Source organism: Petromyzon marinus, chromosome 20 (assembly GCF_048934315.1).
Source record: "Petromyzon marinus isolate PM22_M1 ecotype Great Lakes invasive population chromosome 20, UKy_Petmar_22M1.pri1.0, whole genome shotgun sequence".
NCBI classification, from domain to species: domain Eukaryota; kingdom Metazoa; phylum Chordata; class Hyperoartia; order Petromyzontiformes; family Petromyzontidae; genus Petromyzon; species Petromyzon marinus.
In genome coordinates, this window is record NC_133686.1 from 4,334,188 (window position 1) to 4,348,210 (window position 14,023).

Here is a 14,023-nt window from a genome sequence, read left to right on the forward strand (position 1 = left end):
GCATATGTACTGAATGTCGTCAGTTTTCAATGTTGTAAAAGTACGACTACAATTTTCATAAACATCTAAAATACAAGCTCCACCTGCCCATAGAGACAGATATATGAAAATATGTGCATGTCTGTATTCTCCCAAGCCCAAAGCGACTACCCAATCCACTTATCACATTAAATGTTTTACCATACCCTTAAGCATATATACAGCCTTTTTATTTATCCATTGCTGGATAAGCCTCCCCCACGCCGTCCATGTCAGTCATGTGGGATATATGACCATACTTCACCACGATGGCCAATATGGGTTTATGAAGGCAGGACGCATAGACATTGGAATGTAGTACACTACCAAATGGATTTTGCTGCACTTCCCTCTGCCAACTCCAACCTGCTGAGCTTATGAGATTTGGTGAATTGGGTGACGTGGTCATCAGCTTAAGCACATGCGGAGTAAATCTAAATCAGAAGCACGCACGTTCCTTTGGTGTAACGATGATAGAATATTACAATGTTTAGTGTGGGACAAAGGCACAAAACACGACCGTGAGTTTTGGCAACATAAGTCAAGAGCAGATGGCGGAGTTTCCATGCCAGAGGTGTATACAGACACCTACAATTATGCATACCTAAAGTACCTTTATGCCTACAAAGGGTATGGGTTATGATAACAGTAATAAGTCTGCTCATTCAAGAAAACTTCAGAGTATTCAAATGTTTTCTGTGTGGGTGAGGAAATGTCTTTTGGAGAAGGCCCGTAATAAGATGTTTGGTTAATTCACTTGAAATATTGCATTCTGGCTTGAATCTGGAATACCCATAGAAAACAGACCAATATAAATGGAACAATAATCAATTAACCATATAAATAAGTTCAACACCTACTTTCTATACTGCAATCCAATTGCCACAATGTAATGATGCAAGTGGGTTTAGCACAATTAAAATAACTCTGGATATTCATCATTAATCATTGCCTTCTAACAGATAAAAGCCATAAGAGCCTAAAGTTTTGGGGGAAATGGTCTTTCCTCAAGAGGATAGAGATCAGAGGCTGAGATACTCTGCTGCATAGGGGTTCACAGCTGTGCTGTATAGCCCTCCGATGCGTTTCGCTTAACGTGCCGGGGAGCTTCCTTTATGGTTCCTCTCCACAGGCTCTCCCAGCACTTGGGAGAAAAATGTTGAATATCATGCCGAACAACACGCGATACAACCCGAAAACACATCGGTGAGCTGTGGGGATTAGCATAGTTGGGAGCAGGCACTTTAAAAGTGGATGTTATACACACAGTATAATGTCTGCACCAAGATCCACCAACTTTGCCTCCAAAGAAAGGGCTCGATCATCACAAGGCTTGTGACACGTTGCGTGGAGTGCTGCAGACTCACCTGGAAGAGGTGGCTGGTGGCCATAGGGTCCAACTTGCTCTTGTCGATGACCTTCACGGCCACCTTCTCCCCCGTGAAAACATGGCGTGCCAACTTCACGACGGCAAAGTGCCCGCGTCCCAGTGTCTTCTCCAAGTCGTACAACCCGGCTATCTTGCCCGCCTCCATCGCGTGCAGCGTTGCAATCACTTCCAGTTTACGATGAGGCAGGCTCTCGCGCACTTTGGAACTCACAAAGGCTGTCCTCGGTCTCGTAGTCTTCAAAAAATGCAATGAAATTGTGTTTTTTCTAGCGTTGCTCGATATCAGAAAACTGGAACAAATACAGCCATGAGGATAAACTGACCTACTGGGTGATAACTATGTAACAATTAGCAAGTAATTTAACATGCTCTGTGAAGCAAAAGACATTTTAGATGCGAGGCGTTTTAAAGGTTTTTTTGTGTTGGTAAGATGTGCCTAACTTCAACGAGGCACACTAATGATGTATTAATCTTCCCTGGAGAAGCCCAAGGTTGTTTTGAAGAATGACGTACGTGTAGGACATCTTGCTTGGCACTTCGGTAAATCAGTTGAGAAGCACTAAATACTTTCTACTTGAACCATCACGATCTCATTCAATTAACAAAGCAGCTGCTAGTGTCTGTCATTAAAATGAAACTAGTTAATGCCGGATGATAGAATGTGTTTTTTTTATGTATATCAACAATGTCTTCCTTCTTAAATGATAACAACATCCTTCAACATGGTGTGTTGTAATTTTCCATCTTCACTTAGAAGTAATGTCCTTAAAAAACCGAGTTCATTGTTGTCATTACCTGTGAAAAAAAGTACAAAATAATACATGATCACATTTACAGTATTTAAAACATTCAACAAGTACCAACCGTGCTACTAAATGAGAAACAATTAGATGTACTGGATGCATCATGCATTCAGTCACAACCGAGTACCAGGCATCATTCTGTTAAGACTATGTACTGGCTGCACTGAGTAAATAAAAGATGGAATTCAAAACAACAACTATGCATGACTAAAGCGATACGTAACAAGGTAGGGCAGACCTGGTTGTTTAATCTGCACCGATCTGTAGCTTTGTCGTGCTGGCAGGGACGCTTATAAGATACACATCAATATGTCAAGTGGATGAAAGCGGAGTGAGAAAACGCACGGTGGTATAAAAATGGAGTAGAAAATTGTGATGGATGGTTGTTGGAACGGTGGAGTGGCTGACTGTGGGTGGACAATGTAGGATTCTGTTTGCATAGTCATTCCGGCTGAGTGCAAATGCCAATCACAACCTTCATGGTAAAATTATTTTGGATAAAGTATAGTATTTTCCAGCACCTTAAATCTACCCAAAACGTATCTTCTGCATTCGATTCGGCGAATTTGCTGACAGTTTGAGAATGTGTCCATTGCTTGTAGCTTTCAAGTAGATGTTATGTTACGCTCAAGATGTTTATTTAAAGGAACAAATTACTTGTTGTAGAAATAGCTGTTTCCTCTCTTGTGAATTCCATTAGAACTCAACAATGCCGTGGTGCATTGTGCAGAAAGTACTTAAATGCATGCAATGCATAATCTCACAGATGAGCTTATAAATATTTTGTGACTTTTAATGTAATATTGTTCTACTAAGCCATACATATAAAGATACATTATATTTTATATTCATGTAAAGATTTTATAATATTATGGTGCTTTGTCTATGGCAATTTAACCCATAATGTATCAAATATCATATCTCATGAGAAAAGCGCGTTTGTGCGCCTTTGTAGCCCGTGGGTGGCCATACATGGGTATGATAGGCTGCTGCTGCTGCGTTATTTTGTGAACACCAGAGGACAAAACAGTTAAAACTATTGTTATATTCCACTAATGTCGCCCCCCCCCCCCGCATTCACCAATCCACAAATAACAGGCATGGTGGTCAGTTAGCTCCCGTGGCCTACACGCCACGGGATTGACAAATAGTATTACCATTATAATAGCCAACTCATTTGATTACAGAAGGCTAAACAACCTGATTACTCTAATAAGAGGCTGAAGTGGGTTAGCAGATAGTCAGACCTATCTCCAACCCTAATCAGATTCAGCCTCTTAGTGGAAGTAATGAGGCAATGTAGCCGCTTTCAGGAATGAGCCAGAAAGGGGAGCCAACTTCAGTCTAATACATGTTCACCACCACCACCACCAACACATACCACGCATTATGGACTGCCAGAGGCATGTCAGTTGAGAGCGTATAGTACCAGTTTCTGAATGGCTTAATGTATTTTATTTATCCAAAGGACAGCAGAATAAGCCTCACAATATCCTTCGTAATGTGATATCACATAACATTGTTACAATAGCGCAGTTATACAATTTACAACCACAATTTTTAGATATGGAACTTGAGTAACGATGCCAACACATGATGGTCGTGCTTTGTCATCAGTTATTATAGACACTTAGTCTGTGGTTGTTAATTTGACAGGTTTAGCATTCTTAATTTTCTTATGAAAAGAATACACCTTTGTGGTTCTAGTATTTGAAAATCTACCTGTCGAGCCTTTGCAAACATGCCATATAAATAATATGGGCACTGATCACTAACTCAAGCCACGTTATCAAACAGCCGCAGACTGGAGGAGCGAACAGTGAGAAACGAGCCATTATAGCAGCACGTGGCCAAGAAAATACACACGCATCACGGATCACCTTGGTAAGCTGTGCACAAACAGGTGGTAGTTGTGATGTTCGTTACCTTGGTGGATGGCAATGGAAATCGTAAACGTAAAACGAGTGAATGGAATAATTACTCAAAATAGTAAGAAGCCAATTTCTAATTGTGGAAAGTTGCACACACGGCAGCATAAAAGTATCGTTTATAAATGTGCCAGGGCATAATGCTCACCTGACAATTCTCTCTGGAGCTGGTGGAAAAATACAGAACTTATTTATGGAATTCAACAAATATTCCAATAGAGCATCTGCCTGGAAAAAAAGTCTAGTCTTTTTCCTGCATAAATACAGTTTATTATGATCATATTTCAATATGTACAATAAAATTACAAGGGCTATCTAAATTGCTTGGCGAGTGTCTTTAATTCATTGGCAGGTGAGAGACTACTTAGTGGAATAAGTCTGAACAATAATCCATGACTTTGCCACTCTATATACTGTACTGTAACCTGCAGTACACGCAGGGCCATCTCCAAGCCTCAAATGACAGTTTTTGGCAGCCACTGCTGGCCCGGTTGACATTGGCTGAGAGGACACCAAATGTGCTTTTGCTTGACAGCTGTCACGATGAAGTTACAACGAGAAATTACAACTACCTTGAACGCTGAATATGCCCGAATCCTAATACCCAATCACCCACCTCTGAAGAGGCTGCCCCAAAGTCGTCAGATCTTAAAATATAGGAATGTTTTGAGCCTGGTGTTTTGTACAGATTTCCTGGGAACCTGTGTTGCGAGGCTGGTTAGTAGAGGAGATGGCATACAAGAACGGATTCTTCAATCTATCGTATTATGTTCCTGGTGGGGCTACTCCACACCGCTCATTACTCAGGAGAAAAAAAATCGTGGCCACACATCCTCTAATGTAGCAGGAATCTGTGAAATAGCCTTGAGTTTCAAGGAAGCTTTCCTTGGGTAAACAGACATTACGTAACGCGGAGCAAAACGCAATGGGGGAAAAAAACATAATCTTAGCAGTAGTAACCACAGTCCGTGGCATCTTGAACGCGTGTATTATAGTCCGGAGGTGTGTTTTGTTGTTGGTGTAATTGTCTACACGGTTATTGCTGCTGTTATCGGCACTGCCAGCAAAATACTGCACTGCCTCCTATAAGCGCTTCATCACTGCAGCCCAAGAATACACACACACAACTCCTTGTCAAGTCTTCTCTCGCCGAAAACCCCTGGATATTGCTAATTTAATTCGTACAAACACACGGGCGAATAATAAGAAGCGTCCGGGCAACATTCGCCGCTATTACAGCCGCAATATCTGCGGTTAAAAAACATTTAATCAAGTTTTACCGCTGCGGCCTAGCGCGCTCTAAGCTCCCCTCGTGAGCCTACGCACTTTCCTAGCGCGCCCCGCCGATGTTGAGACGTGCGCCTCGGTATCGCGACCAGGCGGCGGACCGTGGGGTTGGCGGCGGCGGTGATGATGATAAGAGATTTGTGGTTTGACGTTCGTCGTGACGGTGGCAGTGTTTGTGGTGGCGCGATCGAGACGTCTCCACTGACCTGGCCGTGCCCGCATTGCGACGAGGGCGACGAGGACGACGACGAGAACGCCGCTTGCGGACGCCACTCGCTGCTCAACGTTAAGAGCCCGGGATCCGGATCGCTGGGAGTTTAAACGTCAGAGGCGGGAACCGGATCCAGTCAGCAAGCCACTTTAGTGGCGGGGTGGCCCCATGCTGTCAATTCCACTGTTGACAATGAGAACGATTTTTATTGATGTTGAAATTCGTACCCGAGGAAATTCGATGATCCCTCCTCCATCCAGCAGTGGATTTGGTCGCGGCTGGAATTGCTGATGCTGATTGATAGGCCGGAGCAGAAATTGGCACCGTTTATGTTGATTTGTTGTTCGGTAGTAGCAAGGTATTGACAGGGGGGAATAGGGCTAATAACATTATTATTTGATATCCCACTCATGTCAAAGAGTGTGGTTATTTGGCCGCATAATTTAATTGGGACAGCCAACGTGATGCTTGCCACCTCGGGTGGTATGAGCAAGTGAAATCACTGCTCTAGGCACATTGGACTATGATGATTGATGATGATGGATTTAAGCAAAATTACTGGTGTTCATTTAAACTGCCGACGGTTGATGCGATTAATAATAACAAATACTGTAATTCGTTTAAATGAAAGACAATTCATATTTAATTAGCACAATTTGTAAAAAATATATATACAACTGATAAAACTGTATTAACTCATTCTTCATTCCTGCAATCAATTTAAATACGATACAAAATTAATCACTGTTATACAATACATACAAATACAATCAATTTATCATGTTAAATTTGGGGTGTATGCTTTATTTGGCTCATTGCATTTCTAATAATTAAACATTTCAGTTTGGTTGTTTGAAATAGTCATTTTTATTTACTATGAAAAGTATAGCTGCCTGAAGCATCACCTTTTGTTCCCCTTAAAGCAGTGTTCGACGCATGTGTTGAGTTTTGGTTATTTTTGCTTGTGCACCACTGCCAATCCGTTACTACCAAATAGTACATTTATCTCAGCAGCGTATGTGCATTGTTCCCCTACTGTTGAAAAATACATCTGATAAAATGACTTCAGAGGTAGTCCTTTGACACAGGGTGGTGCTCTAATAGTTGTAGGCGTCACAAATAGAGGTGTATTCGTCTCATTAAATAACAATGATGGGATTAGCGAGTCTCTAGGCTTTCTGGACCAAGGATTAAATCTCTTCCGCCGGCTTTGACTTCATGACTCTCATAATCAGAGTGTATACTGCATATTAAGAAAAATGTCATTAATTCATATAGGAAAGCCTCACTGAGGGCCATCACTTTTCCATGAAGGTCAGTCATTGGGATGTTTGGGAGGACACTTGGCCACAAGGAGAAAGCCCATCGCGCAAATGAGGGCTTAACACTCATCAAAGCTCTGCACACGCAGATTGATTGACCCACTTGCTGTACTGCCATCGGCTGGTCACTTCACAGTCCAGCGAGTTGGACATTTTCTGAAAATGATGTGACCCAAAAATCCCCTCACCTCCAAAGCGCTGGAGGCATGGGCTGCATTTTGCGTTTGAAAATCTAATTTTGTTGGTGGAAAATGTAACATCAATGGCTGTTTTTATTCCATGTTTTCCAATTTCGGTGAGAGCTGGAGCTGCAGTGCACGATAGACAAAAGCAGCTCATATCATTACTCATCCTGTTCTGCGCTTAACATATGTTTGAAGTTTGTCTCAGAGCGACTGTATTGTGCCCCCCCCCTGTGAGTTGGTTTTGTATGCCCCCCTTTAAACAAGGTCACACTGCAGGATTGCTCCTGTATAATGTGATGTCATTTAATTTAACCAGGTGGCGGTTCAGTAGCAAGTTTCATAAAACATCTCAAGTGGAAAATATGCTTAGTTGGCACTTTTTTACAATCAACCACAAGTTAGAGAAAGGGGACCCTTTCCTTAAGTATGAAGCTTCGTTCGAGACCTTAAGAGCAACCATGGCAATGTGCCATCGCCTTAATTTTCACTGCAGTGACGTTATGGCTGTACTCTGGCGGCCTCTCCAGAATGTCACATGAGCGTATATATTCATTATAATGAAGGGAACTGCAATCTCACGTCGAACATCCTTTGACTCACTTTTTGTACACTTTGAGCAAGTGAGAACCTGGCTACATAATATATTCCGTTCTGTTTTTTTTTTGCAATGAGACCTTGGGATCACGTACTGTGGATTTATAGGAATGGTGTACCAATCAACATACCCCTGACAATGGACTATGGAAATTCTATGAGATGAGTGTCTCCTCACACTCTTTACAGCGTGAATAGAACGAACCTTTCTAATGTGAATGGAGTTATGAGATAAAATTGTATTGTCTGTTATTTTAGTAATTAAAAATATTTAAATTTAGCCATAATTATTTTAAAATAAATTATCCAAAACCTCGCAAAGTAATTTTTATTGAGATACAAAAAATAAACACATTTGCAGCATTCATTTTGAATGTTGATTTTTTTTTATTGTGCTTATGCACCACTGCCGATGCAGTATCACAAAATAAATAGCTTTTATCGAGATACCACCATTATTTATTTTGCAAGGGAAACAATCCTGCCAGAAGTTACAAATAGTATTGGAATTTAGTCATAAAAACCTGCAAGAACACGAAAACACATGCACTATATAACTAAAATAACAACACACCATGCATCGCAATGGACTTTCACCTGCTGAAACAAATCACACAGCGTGTTGGATCACATGATGGAAAATAATGCAACGAGGTCTCCCAATCCACAGTAGCCTGAGCACAACGTTCAGGACTGACCTTTTTTTGTTATACAATACACATCACACCGCAAGCAATATACATATGCAGGTACATGCACAGCCCTTTTGTCAGGACACTGCTGGATGAAGGTTGCTTGGCCAGCCTTCACGCTGGTGTGCAAGTTCGTGAATGGGATTGCCCCAGGACGGGTTCAAGTATAACTCGCCACTGATGCTCAGTTCGTAGTGCAGTAAGCTAACCACTGTGCAACCACTCCCCCTCCCCACAGACAGTAGGGATGTGTACCCGATTCTAGGATATATCCGAAAAATCTGAAAATCAGGCCGAGATATGACATTTAGGATCATACAAATTTTTATTTGGAAATATGACGAACAGGAAATGTGTCACGAATATGACGTTATGCCCCAAATGTTGCCAAATCATATGGTGCCATGTGCAATCTGTTGATGACAATTTTGTTCGTGTGACTACATGTTAAATTGTTATTGAAGGTAAAGATCCCAAACCTGGTTGATATGAAATTGTCTTTAACAATAACAAAATCTGACATGCTTAATCTCAAACTCATCCCGAGTACAGTACACAGTTAGCACAATACATCGTGCTATGATTGGACCTACCATGCCAAATTCATGCAGTGGCTCATTTCCTCATACCTGTCAAGCTATGATTAAATATAGCAATACATCCTGCAGTCTACTTGGAGAGGGGCAAAATAAATGCAAATTCACAAGTGAAATCATCATATACTATTTCACGAAATGACATGTAAATTGCCTCTTTAATTAAAAGCTGCATTGTTGAAATATAATGCACATGACGTTCTGTAATTAGATATCATCAAATGCTATTATAAGACACTCTGTCCCTGGGGCGTTAGGCCTTAAGAAAATTAATTTCCAATATTAAATTACTGTTGGGAGAGCTGTGACGCAGTGGATAGCGCACTGCATTATAACCCTGGCTCACCAAATTTGATTCTGGACTTGCTTAACATCAGTGGTAAGGCACATCTGAACTTGAGTTATATTTATAAAAAAAACATGACCGACAGTATCAGAATCGTAATTTAGCCTGGAAGAATCTGATGAGCTATGAAGCTCTTTTTCACAGATGTCCAGTATGAGGAGGCTTTCATCCAGCAGGATTGAAAAATGGTTTGAGGAAATGTATTTCAAGGTCAAGAGGTCATCAAGGCCGATGCCGCTGATGCCACCACACCCAGCCGTCACTTCCTTCCTTCTGCGAGGTCCCAAATCTGTTGTAAAGTCAACATCCCTCTTCCATTATATACTATTTACATCGATGCACAACTAAATAACATTATAAGAACGTACATACCGTATCATAATAACGTTAAGGCAATGATTTGGGTTCTGTATACTGCATCAGCCTTTGACCAAATCATCCAGAATTCAAACTGATCTCGTCATATATTTGAATGCTCAGCAGGCTTTTACGCCTGGTGGATAGTGCTTGGATGGGTGTTCACCATACACAAACATAAAACACTGAACACACTCGGTAATTACATTACCTTAAAAGAAAAAGAAAACACATGCACGAAGAAGTAGTCACAGGGCTTGTGGGTCTATGTGGTGGGAAGCAAAGAGCAGTAGAGCAAATTCGATTTTTGGACTAAAACTTCTGTAATCCTGTGTCGACGCAGTTCTCCAATTTCACCAAACACACGGTGGTCACAAAACCGCTCATAAACGACACACGTCGTTGGGGTTAATCCTCGTCCAGCAGTGGAATGAATAAAGGGTTTCAATGGGCGTATATCAAAATAAGTTTAAGATAAAGATCTGGGTTGTGCTGCATAAGTGTGGGGAGTGCCGGCGCAGTGGTGAGCGCGCTGTGCTACCAAACCCGGTCGCTCAAGTTCGATTCCCGCTCACGGCCACCAACACCAGTGACAATTATTTGAACCGGTGGTGGGCCTCCCCTAGGTTGACTCAGCCTCAAATGTGTATCTGGTGTAATGTGTAAACATAGCCACGAGGGAGACAAAGACGGCGGGGCGTGGTGCTGACCACCCCCTTGTGTGCCGTGCCTGCCTTCATGGACATCCGTGAAAAAAAGTTTTGTAGCTCATCGGATTCCTCCAGTACAAACAAATATGCTGACTCCGATGTGTGCTACTCGCTGACAGCACTTGCCCCAAACAGTCTGTTAAGACTATAGGGGAGAGGGGGGGAGGAAGGGATGCTGTGTCTTTGTCTTGCAGTGTCAGCGTGTGCGTTTGACAGGCAACCGGATCCCAGGGCAGAACTCATCTCGGCGGGGGGGCCTTGACGTCACGCAAATGTTGTGTTTGTAAACCCCCGACTGTGAAACACCTCGGGGGGGGGGGGGGGGGGGGGGCTGGGGTTTGTCCCTGCGCTCCGCTCTCGCCGCACTTAAACTTAGCCGCACACGCGAGGTTCAACGTTGCGACACACAGAGGGGAAGGGACGGATTGTTGGGCAGGCGCTCGTTTTGTAAGTCTTCGAGGAGGGAGGAGGAGGAGGAAGCGTGAAGCGGAAACAAAAATCAACAAACAATACGGGTGATCCGTACGTAGATTACCCCATTGGTTTATTATGGCCGCTGACTTTCTTCCCAACAGCGCCGATTGAATGGGCTATTGTGCAAGCGACGCCATGTGGCTCCGTGTGTTGGAGAACGATGTTGTCTTAAATACCCCAAGTGTACGGACGGGTGTTGAGATTGATTGGGAGGCTTGCAGAGGCGCTGGGATTAAATAGCCGTTTTCTCGATACAGCCAGTTCCCACTGTTGTTTTCATGGGGTTATCCCTCAATGTGCAGGATTGACACAGTCGCTGGAAGTGATGATGCTCTCAAGGTCAAAACCATGGCTAGCCCATCGAACAAAGACGGCCACTGCATCGCGCGCTTTCAGATGCGCTTCTGCGTCTGTCTGGAACGCTTTTCCTTCCGATGTTAGGAAGCCACTGGAGCTAGAGCACTTTTAAATCGAGATTTAAAAGCGAATTTCTTTAGAGCTGCGTTTTGTGTTTAGTTTGTTGTCCTTCCCCCGGCACCTCCGACGAACACGGTTGGCTACGTACGGTGCGAAAGACGTTCAACATACGTAAACCCATAGAGACACGGATATACCCATAGAGACTCGCATTAAAAGTTCAACATATATACATCAAACTATTTGAGGTCCATTGAGCAAGATGGAGCGGTGACATCGGCCATCGTGCGGGTGATGAGTAAATTGTTGCATTGCAGTCTCATGAAATACAGTGTTTGGGGAGGCTTTCATTCAGCAGTGGATTTATCATGGCCTATTCTGATCATCTATAAATGGCTTATCATGTATGTGGCATGTGTACTGAATTGATTTTGCATCTCCATAGGCAGTAGATACCACCTGGGGTTATGTTTTCGGAAAATACTGATGGTAGATTGATGCGTATGATGTATGTTATGCCACAACGTATCGTTTAAAAACTTGCCAATTTGTTTCTAAATACTGTACAGGGACTCCTTTACTTACGAACGAGTTAGGTTCCAGAGGTCTGTTTGTAAGTCGATTTGTTTGTAAGTCCAACTTTACTCCTGTCGATTCCAAACATATTGTACGGCATGCACACTAAACACGGGGAATTGCTTCAAAGGATGTATAATCTCCTGTAGATGCCACTGGTTCTTCACGTTCTGCAGATGTAGATGCCACCACCGCCATCTATTGCACAGTGGTTTAATTTACGACTATCCAGCCGAACAGCCACTTGGACATACGAACAGGTTTGTTCGTATCTCTGAAAGTTCATCAGTCAAATGTTCGTAAGTAGAGAAGTCACTGAACTGAATTATTGTATTGTTTCCCTTCTACGTGACTTTACCGAAAGAACCAAGAATATGAATCACTGCAGTCACGAAAGCTTTGAATCAAAATTTGAATTATTGTATTGCGTTTATACTGCGTGTACCTTATGCAGATACCTGGGGTTGGAGCGGTGGCACAGTGGTTAGCACACTGTAGAATGAACCTGAGGACCCGAGTTAAATTTGCAGCCGCTACTGACAACTTATTAACCAGCTGTGAGAGATATCTAAATCGATCCTGCCTCTTCCCCTTCACCGACCCGTCAAGCCCAGTATGGTGAAGTATGGTTAAACAACTCCCAACACCAACACAGAGCGGGCTGTAAATGACTATTCTAACTGTATAGTAGTAGTAATAATGTAATATTATGCTTTCTGTCGAGATTTGATTGGCTCCAACCCTGGCAAATGGAATTCGTGAGACTGTTCAGTGATTAATTTATGGATACCTCATACATATTTCGGGATAAATTGGAAGAAATCGACATTATAGTATTTCAAAGCCTCTACACATATCTCACACCAATCTCAATACTCATTAAAGGTTTTGATCACCTTCATGGTACACTTTGTCCCATCACTTTCGGTTTAATTTGCTTACGGCAGTCAATGATGTGTAAAGTCTAAGGTCATGAGAAACGTGGGTTAATAAAATCAATAGGGGTACATATATATAGGCGAATGGCTCACCCTGTACATAAATACGTACTGCACTGTGGAACTGTTATCTTAAGTCTATTTGTGGACTCGTTGTAGCGAGCAAAGGAGTAATAGGCCAAAAGCCAACGTGAGCTTGGCTTAATGAATAATCCAGAACACCCCCCCCCACATCCATCCCTCTCCCCGACGTGTATTTATTTGTACACGTATTATCGCGTATGGAATTTATTGCACGGCTGCTTACGTACGGGGCCACGGGGCAAAGGCTGTTGTTGTGAACATACTATCTCTGTTGCTACTACTACTGCTGCTGATAACGTTGATTTCTTTTTTTTAAAGAAGATATTTATGTTTCTCCGTTTCTAAAAATAGAGCTATGTGGCTATGTGGCTCAGAACTCTGGGGCTGACATTTCCGAAATCCCAGGTTAGAATCCAAGTGGTGGCACCCATGATTCACACGGGGTTATCTCACGTGGAGGGAGTTGATCCTTACAGTCCGGTCACCAACTACTACTACGCGTAACAATAGCATTTGATTCCGGCTACAAACCAGTTGGACTATCGTGTGATGAATATTACTCTGTGGCAGATAGGGTGGGTATATTCTTTGGGTCTTTCGGTAAAGTCTACGTGACTTTACCGAAAGACCCAAAGAGTATGGATTCCTGCAGTCACGAAAGCTTCAAATCAAGATTACGGACATTAAGTTTCGATTGTTGGACAGGAAACAATCAAACGACGGTGCACTGTAATGCCAGAAATACATCTGTGTGATTTTGCTTCCTGGTGTTTAGAAATGCACTGCAAAGAGAACAATGCAAATTAAAACAAATATACATTTTTGACATTTAAGCGATTGTACCCAGGAGCAATGCACGTCACGTGCTCTGAGTACATCGTGTATGACGTAGCAACGGTGTCATCATGCGACAGTGAAGATACTGAATGTCATGGTCAGTACCCGTCACCAACGCACCGCTGGTTGACGACCTGCGCTCAGCCGTCGCCCGGCACGGTGTCGCTTGCCTTGCACGTCGACACCCTATTTCATCGCACCATCTCCGCTGGTTTTGGCTACGTACGGTGCGACAGAGGTTCAGCATGCATGGTGCAT

General features: G+C 42.7%; 1 protein-coding gene across 1 annotated transcript in view; it reads right to left on the reverse strand.

Moving 5' to 3' along the window:
- LOC116944212 (uncharacterized) overlaps nt 1-6,397 on the reverse strand; it is a 32,697-nt gene extending 26,300 nt beyond the window's left edge. The window contains exons 1-2 of the mRNA XM_032957727.2: nt 5,633-6,397; nt 1,386-2,203 (exon numbers count right to left, since the gene is read on the reverse strand). Coding sequence (XP_032813618.2) covers nt 1,386-1,553 — 168 coding nt within the window. The 5' untranslated portion in view covers nt 1,554-2,203; nt 5,633-6,397. The remainder of the gene's footprint in view (nt 1-1,385; nt 2,204-5,632) is intronic.
- Nucleotides 6,398-14,023: the final 7,626 nt, after the last annotated feature.